The sequence below is a fragment of the Pteronotus mesoamericanus genome, unplaced genomic scaffold (genome assembly GCF_021234165.1).
Source record: "Pteronotus mesoamericanus isolate MK-2021 breed Mesoamerican mustached bat unplaced genomic scaffold, CSHL_Meso_final contig_105, whole genome shotgun sequence".
Classification (NCBI taxonomy): Eukaryota; Metazoa; Chordata; class Mammalia; order Chiroptera; family Mormoopidae; genus Pteronotus; species Pteronotus mesoamericanus.
The window spans coordinates 6215725-6240690 of record NW_026555006.1 but is presented as its reverse complement, the minus strand read 5'-3'; the positions used below and the strand labels follow the sequence as shown (position 1 = coordinate 6240690).

General features: G+C 43.3%; 1 protein-coding gene across 3 annotated transcripts in view; it reads left to right on the top strand.

Annotated features, from left to right (window-relative positions):
• USP24 (ubiquitin specific peptidase 24) overlaps positions 1 to 17478 on the top strand; it is a 129209-nt gene extending 111731 nt beyond the window's left edge. For all 3 annotated transcript variants that reach the window (XM_054573686.1, XM_054573693.1, XM_054573678.1), the window contains 10 exons: positions 1607 to 1709; positions 3278 to 3399; positions 4290 to 4403; positions 6346 to 6411; positions 8407 to 8473; positions 9630 to 9708; positions 11996 to 12071; positions 12479 to 12565; positions 12873 to 12983; positions 14840 to 17478. In XM_054573686.1, the coding sequence (XP_054429661.1) occupies positions 1607 to 1709; positions 3278 to 3399; positions 4290 to 4403; positions 6346 to 6411; positions 8407 to 8473; positions 9630 to 9708; positions 11996 to 12071; positions 12479 to 12565; positions 12873 to 12983; positions 14840 to 14902 (888 nt within the window). In that variant the 3' untranslated portion in view covers positions 14903 to 17478. The remainder of the gene's footprint in view (positions 1 to 1606; positions 1710 to 3277; positions 3400 to 4289; positions 4404 to 6345; positions 6412 to 8406; positions 8474 to 9629; positions 9709 to 11995; positions 12072 to 12478; positions 12566 to 12872; positions 12984 to 14839) is intronic.
• The last annotated feature ends 7488 nt before the right edge of the window (positions 17479 to 24966 follow it).

The following is a 24966-nucleotide window of genomic DNA, read 5'->3' as shown; positions in this document are numbered from 1 at the left end:
CAGTGAATGTACATGGTTTTTGTAATCAATTTACTGCTCTGTGTAGGTGACAAATATTTTTAATTTCATCAGAGCCCAGGTACAGTAATACTAAATAGGCTTTAAAAGTCTTTATCATCCAATTATTTTTATAGCTTTCTCATAGAATTTCCTAGTAATAACAACCCATGGAAATGACTAGAGTATCAGTTAAAATGTGACATGTCATAGGAGGAAAGATTGGTTCTGTGATTGGGGGGCAGGGGGAGATGCAAAATCCTGCAAGGAATAGTGGCGTTGGGTCTTGTACTTGATCTCTGGCACTATGAGTAAGGCTCTTTGCGTGGCGGTTGCTTTTGGGATGCCGATAACAAGGCCAGAATTCGCATGTGAAATTGTACTGTTAACGCACCGGAAGATGTTGCTGCTGCAGATACACTACTGCTCATATTCAGGAAATGAAAGGGAAGCTGTTTCATAATAATAGGGTTTGGTGTATATGAAAATGGCTTTCCTGTTTTAAGTTTCTATATTGGTGTGTTTCTCCCATCCGTTATATTTCTTTTGTTTGATAGATTTAAAATACGTGTAAGGTGAATATACAGTAATGATAAATTCTATTTATAAAATGCCTATTATGTGCCAGACACAACTGGTCACTTTATATGTTATACCACTGGTATAATTCAGTAAAATAGGCAGCTTCATCCCCAATCTCAGGCAAGAATTACTTGTTCAGGAAAACAAGTTAAGTGACTTGTTTAAGGTCACAAAGCTGATGTGTTGTGGAGCCAGGGTTCAGACCCAGCTCTGGTGTACCCGGTATATGCATTGCATAGGAACTTTCGTTCCTTCGTTAAGGCCCACAGACTTGCTACCTGGGACTCCTCTCCGCTTCCTGTCTGCCACTGTGCTGCTCTCACCCTTCAGTCTTAAAAAACAAGTTTATGACACAAAGTCTGCTCAGTGTAAGGATAGTAGGTTAAGGTTTATAGTATCCATTTTTCACTTAAGCCTTTCCACTTCAGGGACTCCATTGACAGTGGTGACTGATTTAGATTCACTCTAATCTAAACACATAGGATCAGTGTTGTTTAGCATTTATGGAGCACATAGCATCGAAGACATTTTCACTTTAAAGGTTTCATTTGATTCTCACAACCTCAAAGTGGCCAGAGCAAGTAGGTTATCTCTGCCGTTATCCAGAGAGGTCCGGCGGTAGAACCATAATCACCCACACCCACGCAGTGCAGTGCTGGGGGAGGAGGGCCAGGTCCCCAGGTGTCCAGCCTTATGGGTTTCCCCCATTGTCCTGAGGCACAGGAAAATCTCCTGGCGCATAGGACGCGCTCAGTACCTAAATTAGAATACGCGAATGGATTTGTTTTAGAATATGAGTTAATATGTCTAAGGGAAAAAACACTGTTAAGCTAGCTTAAAACCTATGACTTCTTGTACTTTGACCTCTTCTCCTATCAGATAGTGAGAAATAATCGTGGCCCAAATTTTCATGAACCAGCACATCCTTTTCCTTCCTTGTCTCATGTTATTTCTTTTTCTTTAAAAAATATATTCGTGTTATTTCTCATCAAAACACAACTGTCCACTTTATGTTCTCTGACAACAGATACGGCGATGGAGTTCAGCACAAGCACGAGAATTTGGGAATCTTCACAACACAGTGGCATTACTTGTTTTGCATTCAGATGTCTCTTCCCAGAGGAATGTTGGTAAGCTTTAACATATCTTTAACACGTCAGAGAAATGAAGAGATACTGAATTTGTCAATAGTGCTTGGGGGATAAGGTTAGCAATTCAGTGAACATTATTTGTTTCTCATTAAGCTATTTGATATTGTTTTAATTCATGTTCCACTTTAATTTCACTTAATTTTATAAGTTTGTCGCAAGAGAAAGTCAGTCATTTATTTGAGGGTATGTAAGTATTAAAAAAACTTCTAGAATTAAAGGCTAATTCAGAGTTAATTTATTACCATAATTGGCACAGCTGATGTAGTGGTACAATTGCCAAGGTGTGGTTTGGAGTCTCCTAGCTACATGAACTTGACCAAGCCACCTGACCCTTTAATTCTCCATACAAAATGGAAATATTAAAAACATAACCCCACCAGTATACTGAGGATTAAAGAGACAAAATGTAAAAGTACTTTACAAAAACAAAGGGGATTCAGCTGTAAATTAATTCGTTGAAATGTATTTGAATATAAGATGTAGTTGATAACATTTCCTACTTTGTCACCCACAGCCAATAGTTCAGTTCTCATTTAATAGAGGAAAAACACATATTGTCCTTTACGGTTATCCACTCTTCTAACTTGTGTGCACTATATTTTATACTGCTGCTAGGCCTTGTCTTGACAGCACCAATCACAACAGCAATAATAATACAACAAAGTAGCTGAAAAACATTCAGTGTTTTCTGGGTGCTGTGCCTTTCCATGGTCCTTTTAGTTTATTTATTGTGTTTATAATCCCCTCAACAAACCTATGAGAGGGATGTTATCCCCTTCCGTAAACGAGGAGACTAAGATACAGAGAGGTTTAGTGACTCGCACAGGCTCAAAGCTAGTAAGCAGCATAGTAGCCAGCATGTGAATGCAAGCCTCTGACCCCAGAGGCTGTGGTTGGGTTTTAGTGTCTTCTGACCAGTAAGAACCAAACACAGGAAACCAGATGAAAATCACAGCACGGTCACTCTGAGCTGGAAATGCCTATTGACTCTAAAGGAACCTTGGGGGAGCACCTGGATTGTTTGAGGTAGTTTGCTTCCTAAGTCTGATTCATTCACCTTAAAAGACAAAGCTACCTAATTCATTAATCGAGATACGTTTGTAAAAGAAAATAGTGTGAGTTCTTGTTTTTCTATCAAACGGGGTAACCCTTCCATATGGGTTCATTCTGCTTAGTATTGGTGGTGTTTAAAGAACAAAAGTGTCTCATCCAGTGTCTCTTCAGAGTCACATTGGGCATTTTTTCCATATACGATTTATATTTTTACTGCTTTGAAAGATTGTCTTACAGGGGTTGGGGGGAAGGGGATCACTAAGATTCTAACGAGCTTAATAGTCACACCTACAGCTTAAGCAGACATTGAAATAAATAGGTGAACATTTTCTCCTGTCTGTGTGACTGGCTTCCTCACTGGACTGTGAGGGAACAGGCTGTAAGCACTCAGCAGCTGTGTGTGTGAACCTTGAGAAAATGGCTTTACCTTGTCGATGTCTATTTCATGAAATAACATCAAGTGAGACAGGTTTTGTTTCTCTGGTTTCCTGAAGCTCCTGGTGTATTTAAACAGCGGCCACCAATTAGCATTGCTCCCTCAAGCCCTCTGTTGCCACTCCATGAGGAAGTAGAAGCCTTGTTGTTCTTGTGTGAAGGGAAACCTTACCTATTGGAGGTACGTACTTGTTCTTCGAAAGCCATTTTCTCTTTATTTCTATTTGAGGAAAAATACCTTTTGTTATAAGCTATGTTGCATGTTGTTACGATGAAATAGGATATTAGAGAAGAAATGATCTTTCAAATTAATTTTTCTTCCTATGCATTACATATGTCAAAAAGAAATAATCAGTTGAAGAGAATGTTATTAATCCTCTCTTCAACCAGCAATTGGACCTCCAGGACCAGCCCAGCTAATTACCCCTCTATGTCCCAGCAGGTAAATGGCACCTCACCAATCACAGTTACTCAGTTTATTATCAGAGATTTTGTTTCCAATCTCTTGTATGTGTCCCTGGTCCTGAAATGGTACAACTGTGAAGCACACATTTTCTAAACCTCAGCAGTATGGAAATGGGCTACTCACAGCACTCTCTCATGGCCTCCTCTGCAGTCCAGGTCGCTTCCCCTTCCACTCTGAGCGACCCCTTCTTGAGAATTTAATCTTCCAGTCCTTCCATAACTTGATGTTTACATATATATGAGTCTGTGTATCATGGTGGTTTTTAAACTACATTAACGGTGCTGTGCTATATATCGTTCTTAAGCTGAACATTATGTATTTTTTGGATCTGTCAGTAATTATTTTAGTTTGAGGAAGGGATTTACCTTTGAAAACCCAATGAAAATGACTCAAAAAAAGTACACATTTGCACAAGATTATGTTACGTTTCAGACAGGCCTGTATACCCTGAAATCTATCCATGGAGTTCTAGCAATTAAAGAAACCCTATTCAGAAGCAATGTTAATGATACTAAATCTGAGTAAATTTCAGTTAAAGCCAGAAGCAACCTATTGACAATTAACTGGCATGAGAAGAGCCTACTCCTTTTATATCCTCCCACTAGGTAATGTTTGCTTTGCGAGAGCTGACGGGCTCGCTCTTGGCGCTCATTGAGATGGTGGTGTACTGCTGCTTCTGTAACGAACGTTTTTCCTTCACTATGCTGCATTTCATTAAGGTAGGACTTCAGGTAAACCTAGTGGCGGCCTGATGCCTGTGCTCGAGGCAAGGAAAGTAAGCCTTTGCTCCCAGTTAATGTGCTTCTTTTAATAGCCTTAATTGTTTTTCCTGATCATAAAAATAATAAAGGCTTTTCTTTTTAAAAAAACTCAAAATCCCATCATTCACTCATAATCACCATGAACAATCTCTTACATTTCCCTTTTATTTTCTGCACGTATATTTGAACATAATTGAGATTTTATTGTCTTTCTGATTTTGTGCTTTTTTTTCCACTTACCACTATAAATATTTCCCATATTATTAAAAGTTATCTGTGAGTATAATATTTCATCCTCCCATATACCATAATTTACTTAACCATTCCCTTACAAGCAATGCATTTGCATTTGGTTCAATTTTTAACTGTTAAGAATAATACTTTATAGTTATTAATGCTGTAGTGACCATTATTGTGTAAAATGTTTTCAATTTTGAATTATTTCGCCTTTGGACATTTTAAAAATCAAAAGTAGGTTTTCCTCACCTGAAATGGTGATACAGTTCACTATGAAGCTCTGATCAATAAACTAATTACTACTACTTGTGTGGCACTTAATGGGTGCCGAGCACTGTTTCAAGCCTAGTATATGTTTAGCTCACCTAATTCTCAGATACTCTCATCAGGTTGATACTATTTTATCACCATTTACTGTTCAAGAGACTGAGGCGCAGAGTAAATAACTTGCCCGGGGCCACATGACTAGCAGGTGGCAGAGTGGGAATTTGGACGTGTGCAGTCTGGTTCCAGGGCTGTGCTCGTAACCATATTGTTTACTGCCTTTCAGGGATTACTAGAAAACTTTTAAGCCTATACAAATCATTTTATTAGTTTTTAATCTTCAATTACATGCATAATACATGACCACATTTTCTTTTTGAAAAATTAACACATACAAGTAAGGCCAAAGTCCACTTTGACCAACACCAACCAGTCTTGTCCCCTTTCTTCCCTACCCCAAGGACCAATATTGTCACACTGGTGTGTGTCCTTCCAGGCCTCTATCTGTAAATTTACACTACGTGTATTAGCTTCTGCCCAAATAATTGCTGCCACACCCTCTTACCTGCACCAGGATTTATAATAATGATACAGGTAGTACTAACAAGTAGCAGGTAATTAGTGAATTGTGTCTTCAGACTCTTATTAGAATGTGGTTTCCCCTCAGTATTTTCTGTACAGACCTATATCAGAGATGACTGAGTTCGTCTCTTTGCTACTTACTAATTATATGACCTCGGGCAGTTTCCTCCTCTGCAGAATGAGAGTGTGACTTGACCTCACAGACTGTGAAGATTCAGTGAGGTCTGGTATGTGAAGTGCTTACTTAGTGGCAGACCTGACACCTTCAGAGTGTGGTGTTGTAATGCAAGGTCCTTTATAGTCCCCTATCCGCATATATGTATAAGGTTATTAAATGCACAGAGCAGTGTGAGTATTCTGACCCTTGCTCTCTTCACTCAGGGTGTCTTGGCAGATTTTTCTCTTTTACTTACTCAGCTCATGGCATACTTACCTCAGAATATTTATTTGCATTCTCATAGCTACAACAGCATAGTCTGGAAAACAAAATAGGATATACAATATAAAGTGAAATATAAATTTGGGCTTGTTTAGTAACTTAAAATTCTATTGCTGCCTTTCCTTCTCTCTCCTTCCTAATTCCTTAGTAAAGTACCACAGAGTATTACAGCTGGGAGGACCGCAGAAGTTGTTTATTTCACTCCCCAGATTTAGCATTTTGGGAAATCAAGGCCCCCTAAGGGAGAAATTGACTTTGCCCAAGGTCAGCCAGATAGTGGTAGAACTAGGGCTTGATTCCAACATTGTAGACTGACACTTCAACATGCTTTCCACAAAAGACTTACTGGAATTTTTATGCTTTTAAAAAATATTTCAGAGCCAACTAGAAACAGCTCCACCCCATGAGTTAAAGAATACGTTCCAGCTACTTCATGAGATTTTGGTAAGTAAAAAATATTCTGATTCACTTGTATTTATATATGTATTAGTCAGCATTGGTTATACATAAAAAGTTGTATCTCCTATTGTTTTTCCAGTTATTGTTCTACACATACTGAATCCTCTTTATGTCAGCCATTTTTTGTGCACTACTGATTTAGAGATGAGCAGTAATAAAACTCTGCCCCATAGGGACTCACAGTTTAGTGAGGGAGCTAGGCAGGGACACAAGCAGTTGCCTTGCAGAGAGTGAAGGAGCGATGGAGGGCCCCGCTGTGAATAGGGAACTGTGCTAAGCACAAATATTCTCTTGTTTAAAACTCACAGTAACCGTCAGAGTTAAATCATTCAAATATGAATGAATGATTGTGTTCATGCTAATAAAATTATTCTTTATGAGCCATTAGACTGAAATGTAATTGACTGATAGGGTGCATGCCAATTTTGGAAATGTAAAAAATGGGCGCAAATTTAGTTATAATCCGCAAACTACAGTATCATATTAGAAATTAGACAGGTGGAGTGATTTGCCCAGGACCAACCTTTAACAAGTCACAAAGCCAGGATCTGAACCAAGTAATCAGCCCCGTAGCCATGCTCTCCACCACACCACTAGATTGCTCAGTGAACTGCAAGCAAGAGGTACGACTCGAAGTAGTGGGGACTGAGTGGGACATGGGGCAAGAAGCCCAAGCCAGATCACGAAGAGCCTCAAGTACCAATGCATATGGACTCTTTTCTATAGGACAGCGTTAGCGCACTGGGGCCTGGTAGCCAAATTCTGCTTCTATGCCTGTTTTATTTGGCCCAAATTATTGTGTTTCGTTTTCTGTTTCCTGGAGTCAGCCTCTCTTGAGAAAGCAGGTAATCCAATCTGGTCCCACTTCCTGCATGCCACAGGCACCGAGAGCAGCAGCAACATGCCCCCTTTGCTGAGGCACATGAGCTCCAGTTTCCCACTGTCCTCACTACCCCTTATTGTCTGATACTAGCCCATCTTGCTCATTCCTTGTCATCCGAGCCTCTAGACATTATAAGTTTGCAGCTTCTGCTGTCAGTGACAGGGCTCCATGGAAGAGTTTTAAGCAGGAGATTTCTGGGGCCTTATTGATGTCTTGGAAAAATTCCCTTGCCAGTTGTTTTGAAGGATGGACAAAAGAGGATTGGAATTGGAAGGCCATAAAGAAGTCTGTGGCAGTAATCTGAGTCTGAAATAACACGGCCTATACTGAGGAAAGACCAGTGTCGAGGGGCAAAGCACCTATCAAGAGGAGTTTGGAAAGAACACCAGTAGAATATGGTGACTGGTTGTGAGCTAATGAGAGAGCCTAGCCCAGAGGTTCTTTAGAGAGCGAGAGAGGGAGGGAATGGGTTCCCTTTCGATTCCTGACAGGTATTAGAGGCCTTGGCACAGGGTAGGCATTTAATAGATGCTTTCAAATAAGGAAATACATCATGGATGCCATTTATTAAAAGCCGATCTTTCTGGTCTTTGCCTCCTTTCAGTCCTAGTGCTTTTACAAAGGTTGTTGCTCCTCAGGAATAGGTTCATCTGCTCAGCAACAAACCCATTTGGTTTATTGCACTGTGCACAGTTCAGTGAGAAGCACCAGAACAGTGAGAGTAAGGCACAGATCCAGCCCTGTGTGGCATGACATAAACCTCCCTGTGAATTTGTAGAGCTGTGTTGTAGCAAGATAGGTTTTTTGTAAACCGGTTAGACCAAAACCCTCTTATCCTAGGGGTCATGTAATATGTGTCCTTAAAACCCACAGAGAACTGTACATATTGGTAAGAACACATTGATAGGAAATAAATGGATCTTTAGATGTTACTTAATAGGTTTTCATCTGTAGTTTAAAATCTAAGATATTGTTGTATTGGGTTTTGTTAAGTTAAAAAGTAAACATCTTGATTTTTTTTTTTTTTTAAAGGCACCCGTAGCTATAACACACGTTCCTTCTTTCATTTACCAACCTTTGTCTCCTTCCACTCACAGGTCATTGAAGATCCCATACAAGTAGAGCGAGTCAAATTTGTGTTTGAGACAGAAAATGGACTACTAGGCAAGTGCACCCGGCCTTAAGGGAAATGTCTGCAGTAAATGTGCAGAGAACCAGTCTCCTCCCCGCCCTGCGTCCCTGGCATAGATCAGTGAGGAACCCAGCAGAAGTCTGATTAAGGCCTTTGGGTTCCCTCATTCTAGTCATGACAATTAAAACCAGAGAACCTGGTTGTCCTAGACACCATCCTACTTTTTAGTCAGTGAAGTGCAGTTTGGGGTCCTTTTACATGACCAGATAAGATTCAAAGATGCTGTGACTCTTCCACATGCTAAAGGCACTTTCTGACACAGTTATTCCACTTTCTAGCCATTGATGAGGGGAAGACTAAAAGCTCAGACTCGGGATATTTCAAATTCATGAAATGTGATTGCTTTTTTACCTGTGGTATGAATGCACCCAGATTTCTATTTTCTACTCATAAAAGGTTTTTGGCATGTGTTCCTTTGCAAAAAGCTGAAGTGGCTTTAGTGAGCTATTTCTTAGAAATTTGGTTAAAAACAGTCTTATCCAACTCCTACCATCCACTTGTATTTCCAGTTAATCTGAGTTATTTTACATTTTGCTCATGCATTAAGGAAAGATTTAAGACCTCCTTTGTTGCAGAAAAGAAATTATTTAAGCTAAAAAAATTTCTGTAGCTGCAACATTCTAGGTCACACCCCCTCAGCTGGTGCACTCTATGCAGAGCAGCACCCAAGTTATCAGGAACCTACAGACTGTCGTACACTCCTTAAGAGCAAGTATTATTTGTCTTTAAATCCCCAGAGCCCAAAGCAGAAGATATTTTTTGAACTGAACTAATACCACAAAGTTCCATTTATCACACTAAGAATGTTAAAACTACTCTTGTATCAGTTGTGCGGTAGATGAAAAAGCTTGGAGGTCACTAGGTGAATAATCAGCCAGTATAAATTTTAGTTCCTTTCATTTCTCCTAAAAGTCAAACTTTCATCACCACATATATTTCTTGAATACTATTTAGTATTTCTATCCTTTAGAGTTTGGGAGATCCTATTGAGTCAGCACCATGCTTTTAATTTAGTTATTTGCTTAACAAAGTAGCTTGTTGTAAATTTTCAGCACAAGAGAGCTGTTATTATTTGGACCCACTTCATTTTAGTGCTTTATTGTTAAACTTTCTCTTCTCTCCCTTTAGCTCTGATGCACCACAGTAATCATGTGGACAGCAGTCGCTGCTACCAGTGTGTCAAATTTCTGGTGACTCTTGCCCAAAAGTAAGTATTGACTCAAAAATGCAGAGAGGAAATAGTTACAAGTCAGATATGACCAGAAAAAAAATTCTGCTTTGTTTTAGTACCTGGGAAGTTAGACTCAGTCAGGGCATGATTACCTATTCAGATGATCTCAAAGAGAGGTGAAGGGGAAATGTGAAAAGAGTAAAAGATCTTATGGAATCCAAGAAAAAAGGTAAACCACCAGGCTTAATGCAGGAAGGGTAGGAATCAAGGTGGGTGTTAGGGACACCACCTTGTTAGGGATGTTACCATCAAGAGTTCATGAGCCTTCATACAAGATGTTGTTAATTAATAACTTAATTACCAACTCCTTTATGTTCTAGGTGCGTCCCCACTTTCAAAATAGTCTCTTGAGATAAAATTGTATTATAGCTACTTAGACTTAAGAATCCAGCCCTGGCTGGTGTGGCTCAGTGGATTGAGTGCCAGCCTGTAAACCAAAGGGTCGCTGGTTCAATTCCCAGTCAGGGCACATGCCTGGGTTGGGGGCCAGGTCCCCCAAAGAGGGCACGCGATAGGCAACCACACATTGATGTTTCTTTCCCTCTCTTTCTCCTTCCCTTCCCCTCTAAAAATAAATAAATAAAGTCTCCTAAAAAAAAAATAGGAATCCAGACACTGTGCTAAATACTTTGTATTCTCATTTAATCTTTGCAACAACTTTATGAGATTAGGTACTATTATTAGTCCCATATCACAGGTGGTTTAAGTGACATGCCTGCAGTCAGAGCTAGGACTTGAACACAAGCTGATTGACTTCAAAAAGCAATGGTTCTTTTTTCTTTTTTATTTAATTGTGTTAAAATATACATAACATAAAAGCTACCATTTTAACCATTTTTAGGTGCAGAGTTTGGTGGCATTAAGTACATCACACTGCTGTGCAACCATCACCACTGTGCCTCTCCAGAACTTTTTTCAGCTTCCAAAACTGAAACTCCTTACCTGTTAAATGTTAAACACTAACTCCCCATTCCTTCGCCCTCCAGCCCCTGGCAAACATCAGTCTACTTTATATCTCTGTGAATTTAACAACTCTGGGTACCTCATAAAAGTGGAATCATATCATATTTGTCCTTTTGTCACTGGATTATTTCACTTAACATGATGTCCTCAGGGTTTATCCATGTTATAGCATGTCAGAATTTTCTTCCTTTTTTAAGGCTGAATAATATTTTATTGTATGGCTCTGCCACATTTTGTTTATCCAGTCATCTGTCAGTAGACACTTGGAATGCAAAGGTTCTTGATATTATAAGGAACCTTAGTGCGTTGCTACTTCATTTCCCCTCTTTAGTACAAGGGTGACAAAAGATCAGAGTGGCTGCGTGGTGACCCAGGGTTACTGAGCAGACTACACTGCCATCTCCGAGTCTTGCACCAAGCCTTCTTTATAGCTGACTTTATTTTGCTCCAGATTTTTGTGATTCTTAGTCATGGGTCGCCACCCTTGGACTTATACCAAGATAAGAATAAGAAATCTGTTTGACTTAATCTGCTGCATTTGAGTAACCTAAACGGATATTAATGAGAGCCCCACTAAAATAATGTATGACCATGTGTTTCCAAATAACACAGCATTGTGGACACAGATGGAGATCATCCTGCCACAGTTGGGGGTTCATTAATTAGGCTTGATATTGGCAGTACATTTTCATATGTACTTGCCTAAGAATGGCATTTCCAAGCAGTGTTGGGGCCCCATTGTATGTCTGATGCCAGCAGACACAGTCCAGATACCAGTGTCTTTATATGTATTGCCATGTCCTTTACATATCTGTTCTATATACACTCACTAATGGCAGTATTACCATCAGTACTATCTTTACATATGAAGGACAGCTTTCAAGAAACGCAAATAGAAAGAGAGAGGGCAGCTCTAAGACCATGTTTTAATATAATATTCTTTCTTATTCAAATCACAGCTATTAAAGACTAGTTTGATTCTATCAAGAGGTCATTTATTAAGTGTACTATTTGTTATCAGTTTTTTATTATACTTTTCATTCCTCAACTTTGAATTTTAATAGAACTGAGTAGATGGATTAGAGGTCAATAAGAGACTTTTTACTACATGTTTACCTTTTATTGCCTTTTGAAGTATAACGTGAATGTACCCAAACCAAAAAAAAGTAAACAATTAATGTAAAGACAACTGGACTTCAATGAAAGTAGCAGTTGTGTTTTCAAAATAAAAAGGTGCTGTAGATTAAACACATATATTTGCAAAGGAGGTATTTGACTAACAACAATCTCCAATGACCAGGTGTCCTGCTGCTAAAGAGTATTTCAAGGAGAATTCCCACCACTGGAGCTGGGCTGTGCAGTGGCTGCAGAAGAAGGTGACTGCATTGTGCACTTCTCTGGGTATAACCGGAATCCACAGGAGCATGTCTTACCAGTAAAGATCTGTTAAACTTAATTTGAAACTGGCCTCAAAATATTTTCAGTCTTCAAACATTTTTTTGAACACCTATTGACACCTATTTTTCTGCATTTAATTTGTGTCTTAATACATGTATCTTAACTTTATAGGTGAAAAAGTGGGGATGATTATATAAGTAGTATTTTACAGCGCTCTTGAGAGTGGAAGTGAAATTGTCCAGGAAAGAATCTCCTGATGTGATAGAAGGTCTGGGTAGATTTGTGTACTGTTTTAGATGCTTTTATGTTCTATTATCTAATGGTAGAAATTGTGGGCTCATGTGGGCTTATCATCTCTGATGGCGTTTTTGACCTTCCATCTCAGATGTCAGAACATTATTGGACACCGCAAAGTAATGTCTCTAATGAAACGTCAACTGGGAAAACTTTTCAGCGAACAATTTCAGCTCAGGTGAGGATTGTCTTTTGGTTTTGTGTGGCCTGAAATCCTATAGGTAGGGTTTTTTACTGTTTTTTAGAAACTGCTGCCTCAGAGAAGAGAGGTATAGGTTGAAAATGAGAAAGAGCAAAAGGAATGATTGAATATCTATGAAAAGACATGGCACAGAAGTTGAGGGGTGCCGTGGGGGTTGCCACGAGGACACCACCCTCAAGGCTCCTGGTACCTCCAAGGTCAAATGAAGGGTAGTCTTCATTGGTGATGCTGCTGCCACTGCACGCTACCTGACTTTTTTCTCTCATGTTTAACTCTCCCACAGGACACCTTAGCATATGCCACAGCTTTGCTGAATGAAAAAGAGCAATCAGGAAGCAGTAATGGGTCAGAGAGCAGTCCTGCGAATGAGAACGGAGAGAGGCATTTACAACAGGTATAACTGTGGGGCATGTCCCCATGTGAAAGGACAGCGCCTCCTTGAAGTTTTCCAAAAAGAATTTTCGTAATCAAAAAAAAGGAGACACTAGCTCTGTCCTCCAGTTATCTCTGTTCAGGATCCACTCACAGTGTGCTTACAAAGTGGAATGGTGCTGCAACGTAAAATTCATTCAGCGCTTTGACTCGGTCTGTGGCCGGCTATTCTAATCACGTTGGAGAAAGCCAGGCCACGGCTGTGTTCATTCCAGCTTGTTCACTTCATTCTGCCAGGTTATGAAAATTCACCCCCTCCAGCTTTTGCTTTCACCAGCCTTCCAGGAAACATGGACCTTTCAGAGGAAGGGCCCCATAACATTGAGATCTACCTACTTGTTGGAAGAGTTAAAAAAATAATTCTAAGCTTACTTAAAAAAGAAATTTCAGCCCTAGCCAGCATGGCTCAGTTGGTTTAAGCATCATCCCATAGACCAAAAGTTCTCAGGTTCAGTTCCCAGTTGGGGCACATGCCTGGGTTGCTGGTTCAGTCCACCACCCAGGGGGTGGGTACGTACAAGAAGGCGACTGATGGATATGGGGCGGGGGGGCCGTGTGTGTGTGTGTGTGTGTGTCTCTCCCTCCCCTCCCACCCCCTCCTCCTTTCTTCCTCCCTCTCCACCCCTTCCTCTCTCTCTAAAAAGCAATGAAATAAAATGTTCTTGGGTGGAGATAAAAAAAAAAGATTGTTTAATTTCAATACTAATTACTGGAGTAGAAAAGGAATAAAATATTGATTAACCACTTACTATATGCAAAATAATGAAGTAGAATAAATGTAATGATGTGGATGTGTCTTCTCTCTCTCTACCCTCCCAGAAAGGCAGTCTTCTCTGTGGCTCCATAACAGGGCTTGGCAGAGCCCTCATAAAATAATCTTGATGATGTGTCTCTTTTTTTTTTTAAATCTTTCAGACCCTCATGACAACCTTGTAAGGTTGCTATTACCCTGACTTCATAGAAGAGGAACTGAGGCTCACCTACTTTATTGGCAGAAAAAATTAAAGCTATTAGACAAGAGCTCCTGCAGCTGCTGGCTCCTAGACTTGCAGCCCCCCGTGTACCTCTCCCCCCTCATTTTCTGAGTTCTAGATACAGCGGCCAGCTTTTAGTTGATCAAATGTACTTCTTCCTTCCAACTCAGGCCCCTCCCGTTCACCCTAACTCCCACTCAGCTTACATATTACTTTACAGGGAGACTTCCTGCTCCTCTCCACCCCCAGCTAGATCAGTCTTAAGACACATGGTAGCAGAACTCTTAGTGTACAAGGTGGGGCAAAAGTAGGTTTACGGTTGTGAGTTCGTGAAACAGTTTATTCTTGTATTATTATTTATGATATTTTCCATACGAACAACTGTAAACCTACTTTTGCCCCACCCTGTATAAACAAGGGCCACACAGTTGGTGACAGGCAGAATTCAGACATGAATTCTGGAGTGGCCCAGAGCCATCTTTGGCCATGTGGCAGTTTCTGGCACAAAGCGTATGTCGGGGCAGCCAGTGCCTCTCCCTGCTTTATCCCATTGCTCCCAAGTTCTAACGTGAGCTGCCTGCATTGCTGCATGTAGTATTGTAACTTTAGGTGAGTCACTGGTTTGCTTCAGTGGCTGAATGAGAACAAAGAAATTTAAATTTTGCATAATCAGGAATTATCAAATACAGATGTTATAGTCATGTTTTATTACCCTTTGGTAAAGAATAAACTGTTCAATGAGGCCCCATTTAAACTACTGAACACAAATAAGTCAATCAGCATAGAATAACCTTTTTCTCTAACTTTCCAATGTGTGGATTTAACTTCCTCTTCTTTTTCAAAGGGTTCAGAATCTCCCATGATGATTGGCGAGTTAAGAAGTGACCTTGACGACGTGGATCCCTAGAGGAATAAGCCCTGCACACAGTGGAGAGTCAAATACAGATACTGATGCCCGGCACCTTTCTGAAATCAGAATATCATTTTGAACCTTATACAGAACCAGACATGGGGCTGGAGGAGTCTGAGGTGGCCCTGAAGGAGCGTGTGTTTAAGGAAAGCACTCTGTGGCCAGAAGGGGGAGCTGTTTGGCAGCGGGAGAGCTCCGGACTCTGGATCAGCTCTCCCAAGGCATGATCCATATGTGGATTAACATTTCTGTGGCGATTTTATGAAATAAAGCCGGTGGCAAACTTCTGTTACGTGAACATACAAGAGTGAGTGAGGGTAAAGCTGTTGCTTTCTCTATGATGCTACAAAAGAAATTCCTTTGGTTTTTATATTTTTTTAAAAAAAGCAAGCTGCCTTTAGATGTGTGGGGGCAAATTTTTAATCTTGCAATGACATTGATTAGGGATGTCCAATTTAAAATAATGTAAAGTTATGTGATAAGATTCCTTTTCATTGTAAAATAGTAAAGAATTCAGTTTACACAGACCTTTGTATTTAATATGTCTCCCTATTTGTACAGAATTTCAGATGGGTTTGGATGAGCATCCTGGGCATACACTTAGATCTTGATGAAATGTTACCAGGATCAAAAATTGGGAAATTATTAATCTAAGGTAATTTTTTGCTGATATAATTGAGATTGAAAAGAGCAATAAAAAAAAAATGCTGTATTCTCCAGAAGTACAGGGTGCATTCTTTGACATCAGTCACTAAAGTTATGTTATTCCCAAAACGAATTTTAAAAACAGCAAAATAAAAAGCACTTTAAGATATAATTTTATTGAGTTTGATTTCATAGAATCATCTTTTTAATGCTTGGAGACATATTGAATAAACTGTAGTCTTAAATCATGTGATCTGCAATCATTTGCTTTTGCTTAAAACATAATTACTGAAACCCTTGGTACTGGTTGTACATGAAGTTAAATATTTGAATTGGGAGATCTACTTGGTGAGTTTCTAGTCATTTTAATGCAGACCAGGAATTTGAGACTTTGTTTCTCTTCAACATGAGTAATTAACACTGAAAAGATAGAGCAGGATTTATAATATTTTCCTGGAAATAACTAGAAAGCAATTGAACAACTATCATTTAGTTGTAATTTCCAAGTATAATACCATTCACTCATTTCAGATTAGATAGTTCAGATTTAACATTTTATGTATTTTATACATTTTGTATTTTGAGTTGCTACATAGATTTTCAACTAGGGGAGCCTTAGGAAGTGCCAGTTCGCTTCTGTCAGATTTGCCAAGTCCAAGAGGTGTGTCCAGCCCCAAGTGCCTTTTTGGTGGCTTCTGCATTATGTGGACACAGGACAGGACAGTCAACTCTTCATTGCTGTGCAGTCAGTAACCCGGTCATTTCACTGTTGTCGGCTGAAGTTCCTGTGCAGCCAGGGTGCAGGGTGCAGTGGGTAATCGTGTAACTGCCGACACGCTAGTGGTAGCTTTTGTCAGAGATTTCTGAGTAGATGGAGGGGCCAGCATTTAAGAGCAGAACTGCACCCTCAGAAAAATGGTCAGAGGCTGTTGGCACATTTTTATGGTTCTGATGTTCTTGGAATTTTGAATGTGATGTTTTAAAATTGATTTTAAGTATGTGAATATTCCATGCCCTACTGTTTTCCTCTACCCCACCCCACCGCCATCCTCACAAAAAGATTGCGTGGGACATGACATTGAAAAGCCGGTGATGAGATGTGTTGGGATATCATCGCTGGCAACTGCACTCAGGAGCCCAAATTCAGGAGTGAAATCGCCACTTCTAGTCCCTTATTTCCTATGGAAACAATGCCTTCCACACCCCCAGCACCTGCTGTCCTCACTGTAAAGCTTCGTCGGGATTGCCGTCACAATCATGTGCCACACGCTCTGGTTAATTTTGCTTACGTTGTTGCTGCAGTGACCATCCCTTCCACTCAGCCAGTAACCACTTGATTGCCAATAGCTGCAGTCTCCAAACCTGCTGATGACTTTTTTTTAATGTAGTACAACAAAGAGACAATTGTGACAGGCTTACCTTGGAAGAGTTGTCGTTTTTATTGCCAACTTTTTTGGATGAAGATGTTTTTATAAATCTTTCAAAAAGTAGGAATTGCACAACTAACTCAATGCCATGTGTTCTCAAGAAGCTCCCTTCACGAGGCCACCGCCGATGGCCAAGTCTGCGCATCAGAGGCGTCCTGGGAAAGAACACAGATGAGCATCCCAGAGGGCATTGCGCCCATGACTTCTCCTCACATGGTCACTGACAACTAGAACAAGTCATAGGACCTAGAGAACCGCATCATCAGACTACCCTGTCTTGCCCCACCCTCCCTGCTAATATTGAGGTGTGTGCAGTTACCTTCTGAGCTTGGAACAAGCAGACTGGAATTTTCCTCTGCTACCTCTTGTGTACAGAATCTTGTTTATAAAATTTCAAAAAGGAAGTAGATGAACAGGGAAAAATCTTAATTTTAATTTGGTTCATGAGTGGCAGAGTTCTTAGCTTCTAAGGGCATAAAATAAATTTTTCAAAAATGGAGAGTCAGAGTCTCACTGACATCTTTTTTATATATATATATATTTTTTTTTTTTTATTGATTACGCTCCTAACAATTGTCCCATTTTTTTTTCTCCCTTTTATTCCCCTCAGCCCTGCATCCCCACTTCCCACCAGCATCTTCCCCACTTAGTTCATGTCCATGGGTCGTACATATAAGTTCTTTGGCTTTGCCATCTCCTTACACTATTCTCAACCTCTCCCTGTCTATTTTGTACCTACCAGTCATGCTTATTCCCTGTACCTTTTGTCCCCTTCTCCCTGCCCCCTCCGCGCTGATAACCCTCCATGTGATCTCCATTTCTGTGATTCTGTTCCTGTTCTAGTTGTTTGCTTAGTTTCTTTTTGTTTTTAAGTTCAGTTGTTGATAGTTGTAAGTTTGTTGTCATTTTACTGTTCATAATTTTGATCTTTTTCTTAGATAAATCCATTTAACATTTCATATAATAAGGGCTTGGTGACGATGAACTATTTTAACTTGACCTTATCTGGGAAGCACTTTATCTGCCCTTCCATTCTATATGATAGCTCTGCTGGATAGAGTAATCTTGGATGTAGGTCCTTGCCTTTCAGGGCTTGGAATACTTCTTGCCAGCCCCTTCTTGCCTGTAAGGTTTCTTTGAGAAATCAGCTGACAGTCTTACGGGAACTCCTTTGTAGGGAACTGTCTCCTTTTCTCTTGCTGCTTTTAAGATTCTCTCCTTATCTTTAATCTTGGGTAATGTTAATTATGATGTGCCTTGGTGTGTGCTTCCTTGGGTCCAACTTCTTTGGGACTGAGCTTCCTGGATCTCCTGGAAGCCTATTTCCTCGGCCATATTGGGGAAGTTCTCCATTATTTTTTCAAATAAGTTTTCAGTTTCTTGCTCTTCCTCTTCTCCTTCTTGCACCCCTATGATTCAGACACTGGAACATTTGAAGTTGTCCCAGAGGTTCCTAAGCCTCTCATTATTTTTTGAATTCCTGTTTTATTCTGTTCTGGTTGAATATTATTCTCTTCCCTCTGCTCCCTATCATTAATCTGAGTCCCAGTTTCCTTCTCTTTACTGTTGGTTCTGTGTATATTTTTCTTTATTTCACTTTATATAGCCTTCACTTTTTCCTCCATTTTGTGACCATACTCAACTATTTCTGTGAGCATCCTGATTACCAGTGTTTTGAACTGTGCATCTGATAGGTTGGCTATCTCTTCATTGCTTAATTCTGTATTTGGAACTTTGGTCTGTTCTTTCATTTGGGCCATATTTCTTTGTCTCAGCACACATGTTACATTGGAAGGGGTGGAACCTTAGGTATTTGCCAGGGCTGGGCAACCCAGGTCGCTCGTTGTGACACTGTGTAAGGGAGGGGTCCAAGAGGAAACAATGCTGCTTGTTCATCTCTCTTGTCAGCTTTCAGTCACTCCCCCTACTACCCACAAGCAAATTGGGCCCTTCCAGTGCTGATTCCCAGGTGGATGGTTTTGTATACATTCTAGGACCCTGTGGGTCTCTCCATTGAACTTTCCCGTGAGGGTGGGAGTTTCTCCCAGTGCCGCATCCCCCACAGATTTTTATAGCCAGAGGTTTTGAGGCTTTCTCTTACTGCACTGGAACCCTGGATTGCACGGTCTGTCTGGCTCTCCAGCTGTTCCTCCCAGTTTACCCACACACTAATGGACTGCCTGGCCCTCCAGCCACCACCTTTCTGTGCATCCTCTCTGCCCCAGCCTCCTGTCTCCACCCCTCCTACTGGCCTGGGTGAATGTTTCTTCTTTGATTTCTTGGTTGTCGGACTTCCATACCATTCAATTTTCTGGCAGTTCTGGTTATTTTTTGTTTTTAAATTTGTTGTCCTTTTGGTTGTGCGAGGAGGCAAAGTGTATCTACCTACGCCTCCATCTTGGCCAGAAGTCCTCACTGATATCTTTCTATGGATATCAGAGAACAGCACAGGGGAAACAGGTCAGGGACAGGGCTGGTAGGGGAGGTGCTTTGATTCCTTTCATACTGTACCAGTGGTGTGAATAAGGGCCACTTTTGAGTCATGAGAGGGCAATGGGTCTTTAAGCCTTTTGCTGTTTTTCCTTCTGGATAGCCCGACCGTTTTTGGATTCTTCTGCAAAGCTTGGTTAACGATGCTGATCTTAGGCTGATAGCAGACAGACATCTCCCCCGTAGCTTCCAAGTCTCAAGTGGTCCCCAGCAGAAATCATGCCCTTGGTCAAGCAGGGTTTCTTGCTAGACCCCACTGTTCTCAGTGTCATTCCTAAAGTCCCATATTGGTGCACGTGGTTCCCCTTTCCTGGGATGTTTGCTGCTCCAGCTCTTCCTCTTCTGTGGCCCACGCCCAGTCCCCCACTCCCATGAGCACATGCCAACATCTGCAAGAATTGAACCATTTCCTTCTCAAATCATGGACAGTCAGGACGTGGCCATCCAGCAAACTGACCATTCTCTGCCATCTTGGGGAGGGAAGAAGGGTCTCTGCACAGCCAGCAGAGGTGCCAGTGCCCTAGGAACACAGTCCTCTGGCATTGAGGCTATTTCTGTGCGGCAGCTCTTAAATACTTTCCATAATCTCAGATTGTCAGAAAAAAAGGAGTTTGGGAGGATTTTTCCCTTGCTCTGGCCACACTGGTCCTGCCTGCTACACCAGTGTCCCCGTTCCTCCCCGCCCATGTGTTATCCACCACATGGGCCCCACAGCCAGCCTGTGTCTGGCCTTTCTCATAGGCAACAGTGACCTGCCAGGGCCTGCAGACAAAAGAAAGCACATGGATAGTACGGCACACTGCCACACCATTCCTGAGCTCCTCACCTGCCCCAACACCCACTCTTCCCACACCTTCCTATCCCAGTCAACACGATACCATGCACGCGGGAGCAATGCAAAAACCAGTGTTCCCACCTCCATTTAGCCCACGAGGTCTGCAGGCACCCCCTTCAAGTTCCAATATCCTCCATACTCCCGCGCTGGTCTGTGTTCCCTCACCCAGGCCTGGAGAGTCACCGTAGATGCCTGCTCGTCTACAGCCACCTCCCTGCTTCTGCCTCTGTCACCTACAGTCTTCTAGCACAGGAGGCAGGATGAACCTGCACAAACCCAGGTCAGCACCCACTCCCCACCCCATCCCCTGAGTGGCTCCCAGTTCATTCCAGCAAAAACCAAAGTCCTTACTGTAGCCCTCAAGCCCCACCGGATCTGGTCCTGTCCCCTCTGGGGTTCCCCCTCACTCAGTTCCCAAGTCACTGGCCTCCTGTCTGTTCCTGGCACCCTCCAGGCATGTTCTTAGCGCGAAACCTTTGTTCTGGCTGCTCCCTTTGCCTGAAACACTGTTCCCTGTGACGTCCTCTGCCTCTGTAAGACCTTTCTTGAACAACATCCCCCATTTCCTTCCCTGCTTTATTATTTCCATAGCACCTATTTTTTAAAAAATCCTTACTCAAGGATGTTTCTTGATTTTATAGAGAGGAAGGCGGGAGGGAGAGAGAAACGATGTGAGAAAGAAACTCAATCAGTTGCCTCCCATATTCCCAGCCGGGTTCAAACCCACACCTTTGCAGTGTATGGGACAGTGCTCAAACCAACTGAGCCACCCAGCCAGGGCCCCGTAGCATATTTTAAATATTACTTCTTTGTTTCCTGTCCTTCTCCCCCACTGGAACAGACACTCCAGGAGAGAAGAACTTACCGGGTTAGTGTCCCCAACACCTAGGACAGTGCCTGGAACGCCACCTCCATCAGTACATGCTGAGCAAGTACAGTGGAGACGGTGGAGACCTGAGGAGTGCATCATCCAGACCACAATCAGCACAGCCCTGTGCTTTAAAAAAAAAACAAAAAACAGTTCATTTAAGAGTGGGCTCCCCAGGGCTTCCCTGTAAGAAGCTCCCTCTGGCTTTTCAGAGACTTACAGAGCTACTGTTAACTGCACTCTGCACGGCGGCTTCCAGGGCCCCGCATAGGCCCGGCCTCTGCGTGCGTTGCCCTCTCTGCACGCCCTCCCTGGCCTTGGCCACCTTCATTCGCCTTTGGCACTTGGCTCAGGTGTCCTCTCCTCTGGGTCATGGCTGAGTCATCTCTGTCCCCAAGGTCCAGTGGGGCTCCTGGCCCAGAGCAGCCTCCCAAGCAGATTTGTTAAATGGATGATCAAGGAATGCATGTGTACTGCATTTCTGTGTGCCACATTCACGCACATTTTCCTCAAGGGGGAGCAGAGTGCCCAGAGAGCAAACCTCACTGAGCTGGACAAAGCAGCAGCTGGCCCTGCCCCCTCCCCACACACACACATGCTGTCCACACAACTGCCAAAGCTACTGATAACACCCACCCCACACACCACCCTGCTCCACATACACGAGGGGATGGTGGTGACGGTGACACAGACGCTACATAGGAAAGCCGCACAGGGAAAACTCATGCCCCCTGCAGGGGGCCAGGTGCCTGTCCTGCCCACCCACCCCCCCACCCCCGTGCTTCTTCCCCTTCTCTGCACGGCCCAGGGCTCCGTACTTCCTGACACTGAACTCCAGACCCAGAGCTGGCCGCAGGCAGCATGGCCTCTGGCCTCCTCGCGGCCCGCACACTGGTCCTGCTGACCTCCTGGCCTCGGCACAGGCCACGAGGGCGGGTGGGTGGGGGCACAGTCCTCCACTCCCCACTGGGAGCTGCAGCTGGGGCAGAGGACGGCTGGCTCAGACACTGGGACACCAGGGGGCCCTCTGCCTCCCCTCCCCACCCCATCAGACTCCATCTCTCTAGGGGCTAAGGCCAGAGCTGAGAAATCTGGGAACAAGTCGAGATAGAAAACAGACTGACCCAAGCGTCAGGACTCCAGTGTTCTCAACTCAATTCTGCCACTGGCCTGCTGTGTGACCTTGGGAAAGCCACTCAACCTCTCTGAGCCTTAGTTTCTAGGGGAAAACATCATCTCCTTTTCACACAGAGATGGGAAGAATGCAGCAGGGCTGAGAAGTTAGGAGATGGAACACCCCTGACACCCCTGCCCACCCAGCCAGGTGGAAGTTCAGGGTGAGTTTGATGTCTCTCTGGAGCACTTGGTGCCTCCTCCCCTGGGCTCGGGAGTCAGACACACCCTCTGCTTAAGAGGCTTCAGAGAGAGCTGCTCAGCTTACCAAGCCTCAGTCTCCCTATACGTAAAATGGGAAGAGTCACAGCCCCTCCTCCCCCTGACTGGTGTGGCTCAGTTGGTTGGGCATCATCCCGCAAAGCAAAAGGCCACCAGTTCAATTTCCAGTCATGGCACAAGCCTGGGCTGTGGGCTTGGGCCCAGTTGAAGCATATATGTGAGGCAACCAATAGATATTTCTCTCCCTTGCTTTCTCCCTCCCTTCCCCCTCTCTAAAAATAAATAAATGAAATCTTTTTTTAAATGGCCATATATGTATATGTAATGTTCACCTCTGCGTAAACAAAACAAAATCTAAGTTACAGGGCCTCCCTGAAGTGAATTAGAGGGTCTCTCAATGTCTATGTTCTATGCTTGGAATAAAATAAACATGACTTCTCTCCTACTGCCACTTAGAACTGCTCACCTTCGTCCAGAGCCTTGCCCTGCCTTCACGCTCACTGTCCCATTCGCCCCAGCACCACGAGACATGCGGAGCTGGGGTTATCATCTCTGCTGCAAAGATGACAGATTTGAGGAGGCTGGAGAGGGGAGCACTTTATTGACCTCACAGAGCTGAGTCAAAGTGGACCCAGACTCCCTTTCTTGCTGCTCCCTAAAGTCCAGGGTGCTCTAGGGCTGAGTCCCCTCCGGGCCACATCACAGAGCCCAGGGCCCTTTGTGGAGCAGCCGAGCGGCTCTTAGCCCAGCCAGCTGGTAGATCCCCAGGGCAGTGAAGGGGAAGGCGGGACAGCAGCTCCCTGCTTGAGTGCATGTCCTGCCAAGTACAGCAAGGGCTGCCTCAGAAAGTGACAAATAAATGGCCATTAGCAAACGTCCCTGTCAGACATTGCGTCTGTTTCCCCCATGGGCCTGTGAACTCAGCAAAGTCAGGGACCCTGTTACCTTGGGGTTCCCCAGCAGCAGGCCAGAGCCTGGCATGTAAGCTTAATGACTGATCTAATTAATGACCAAACACCTACTATGTGCCAAGTACTGTTTTAGCTGCCAGCTGACAGCCATGAGTTAGGCAAACTTCCTGCCCCCTGCAGCCCGCCCTCTAGGAGAGTGAAATAGATTGCCCGTGACTCACACGTGTGAGGGGGCAACCAGGTCTGCAGAGAAAAACAAAAAGGGGAGGGGACCAAATGTGGGCACAAGGGAGGGAAGAAGAGCACCCCAGAAGGGAACAGCAGGTGCACAAGCCCAGAGACCGGGGGGAGTAACGTGCAGGGCACAGGAAGCCAACTCGGGCGCTGCAGGGCTGGGGTGCAGATCCAGTAGGAGCAAGCAGACCGTTCTGAAGACTCTGGCTTTTCTCTTGGAGAGTTTTGATTACAGGAGTGAAATGCTCTGATTTACATTTTTTAAAGTTTATTTATTGCTTTTAGAGAGAGGGGAAGAGACGGAGAAAAACAGGAAGAGAAACATCAATGTTAGAAACATCAGTTGGTCGCCTTCCATACATGCCCCAACCGGGGCCTGAAGCCTCAATGCTGGCGTGTACCTTGACTGGGAATCAGCTGGCCACCTTTCTCTCTGCGGGATGGCGTCCAGCCATCTGAGCCACACCAGTCAGGGCGTGATCTACATTTTTAAAGGACTGCTCTAACTGCTGTTCAGAAAACAGTCGCAGATAAACAAGCTAGGAGACTGTGAACCCCAGTGGTGGCCCAGGGTGAGCCGAGGGGCCCTGAGCATTCTGGATATATTTTTAAAGTAGAGCTTGTTGCATATCCTGACAATTTAGATGTGAACTATGAGAGAAAAAGAAGAGTAGAGGTTCAGAGTTTTGGCCTAGGTGACTGGAAGGAAGGGGTCGTCATCTACTGGGCTGGGAAGTGCAGCAAGAAACTTAGTGGGGCAACCATGGGATTCTGGTCGTCCTTGTCTGAGCCATTCACCTGACCTCACGGCACATCAGCAGTGGGACCTGTGATGGAGCTCAGGGAGATGCTAGGCTGGGAGTGGCCAGCATATCCATGATACTCACAGCTGATGACTCTCAAACATCACCAAGGGAGCGCGTCCAGGAGAAGGAAGTCATCAACTGGGTCAAGTAAGGAGAGGGCAGACAATTGATCTTGTAGCTGCGATGATGGGGTCCTGTGGTCCGACTTAGCAATGTAGGGGTCACCCAAATGGTCTGATTGAAGAGGGCTCCAGAGAGAAGGCAGGAAGAGGAACTGACGATGCCCAGCACACAGACAGCTCTGTAAAGGAATTTTCCTATAAAGGGAGCAAAAAAAATTGGTTGTGTCGGAGGGAGCATGAGGCCGAGAGTTTTTTCCTAGATGGGAGCTACCAGAGCAAGCCTGTGGGCAGAGGGGAGGATACGGCAGAGAGAAATTGGCAGTGCCGG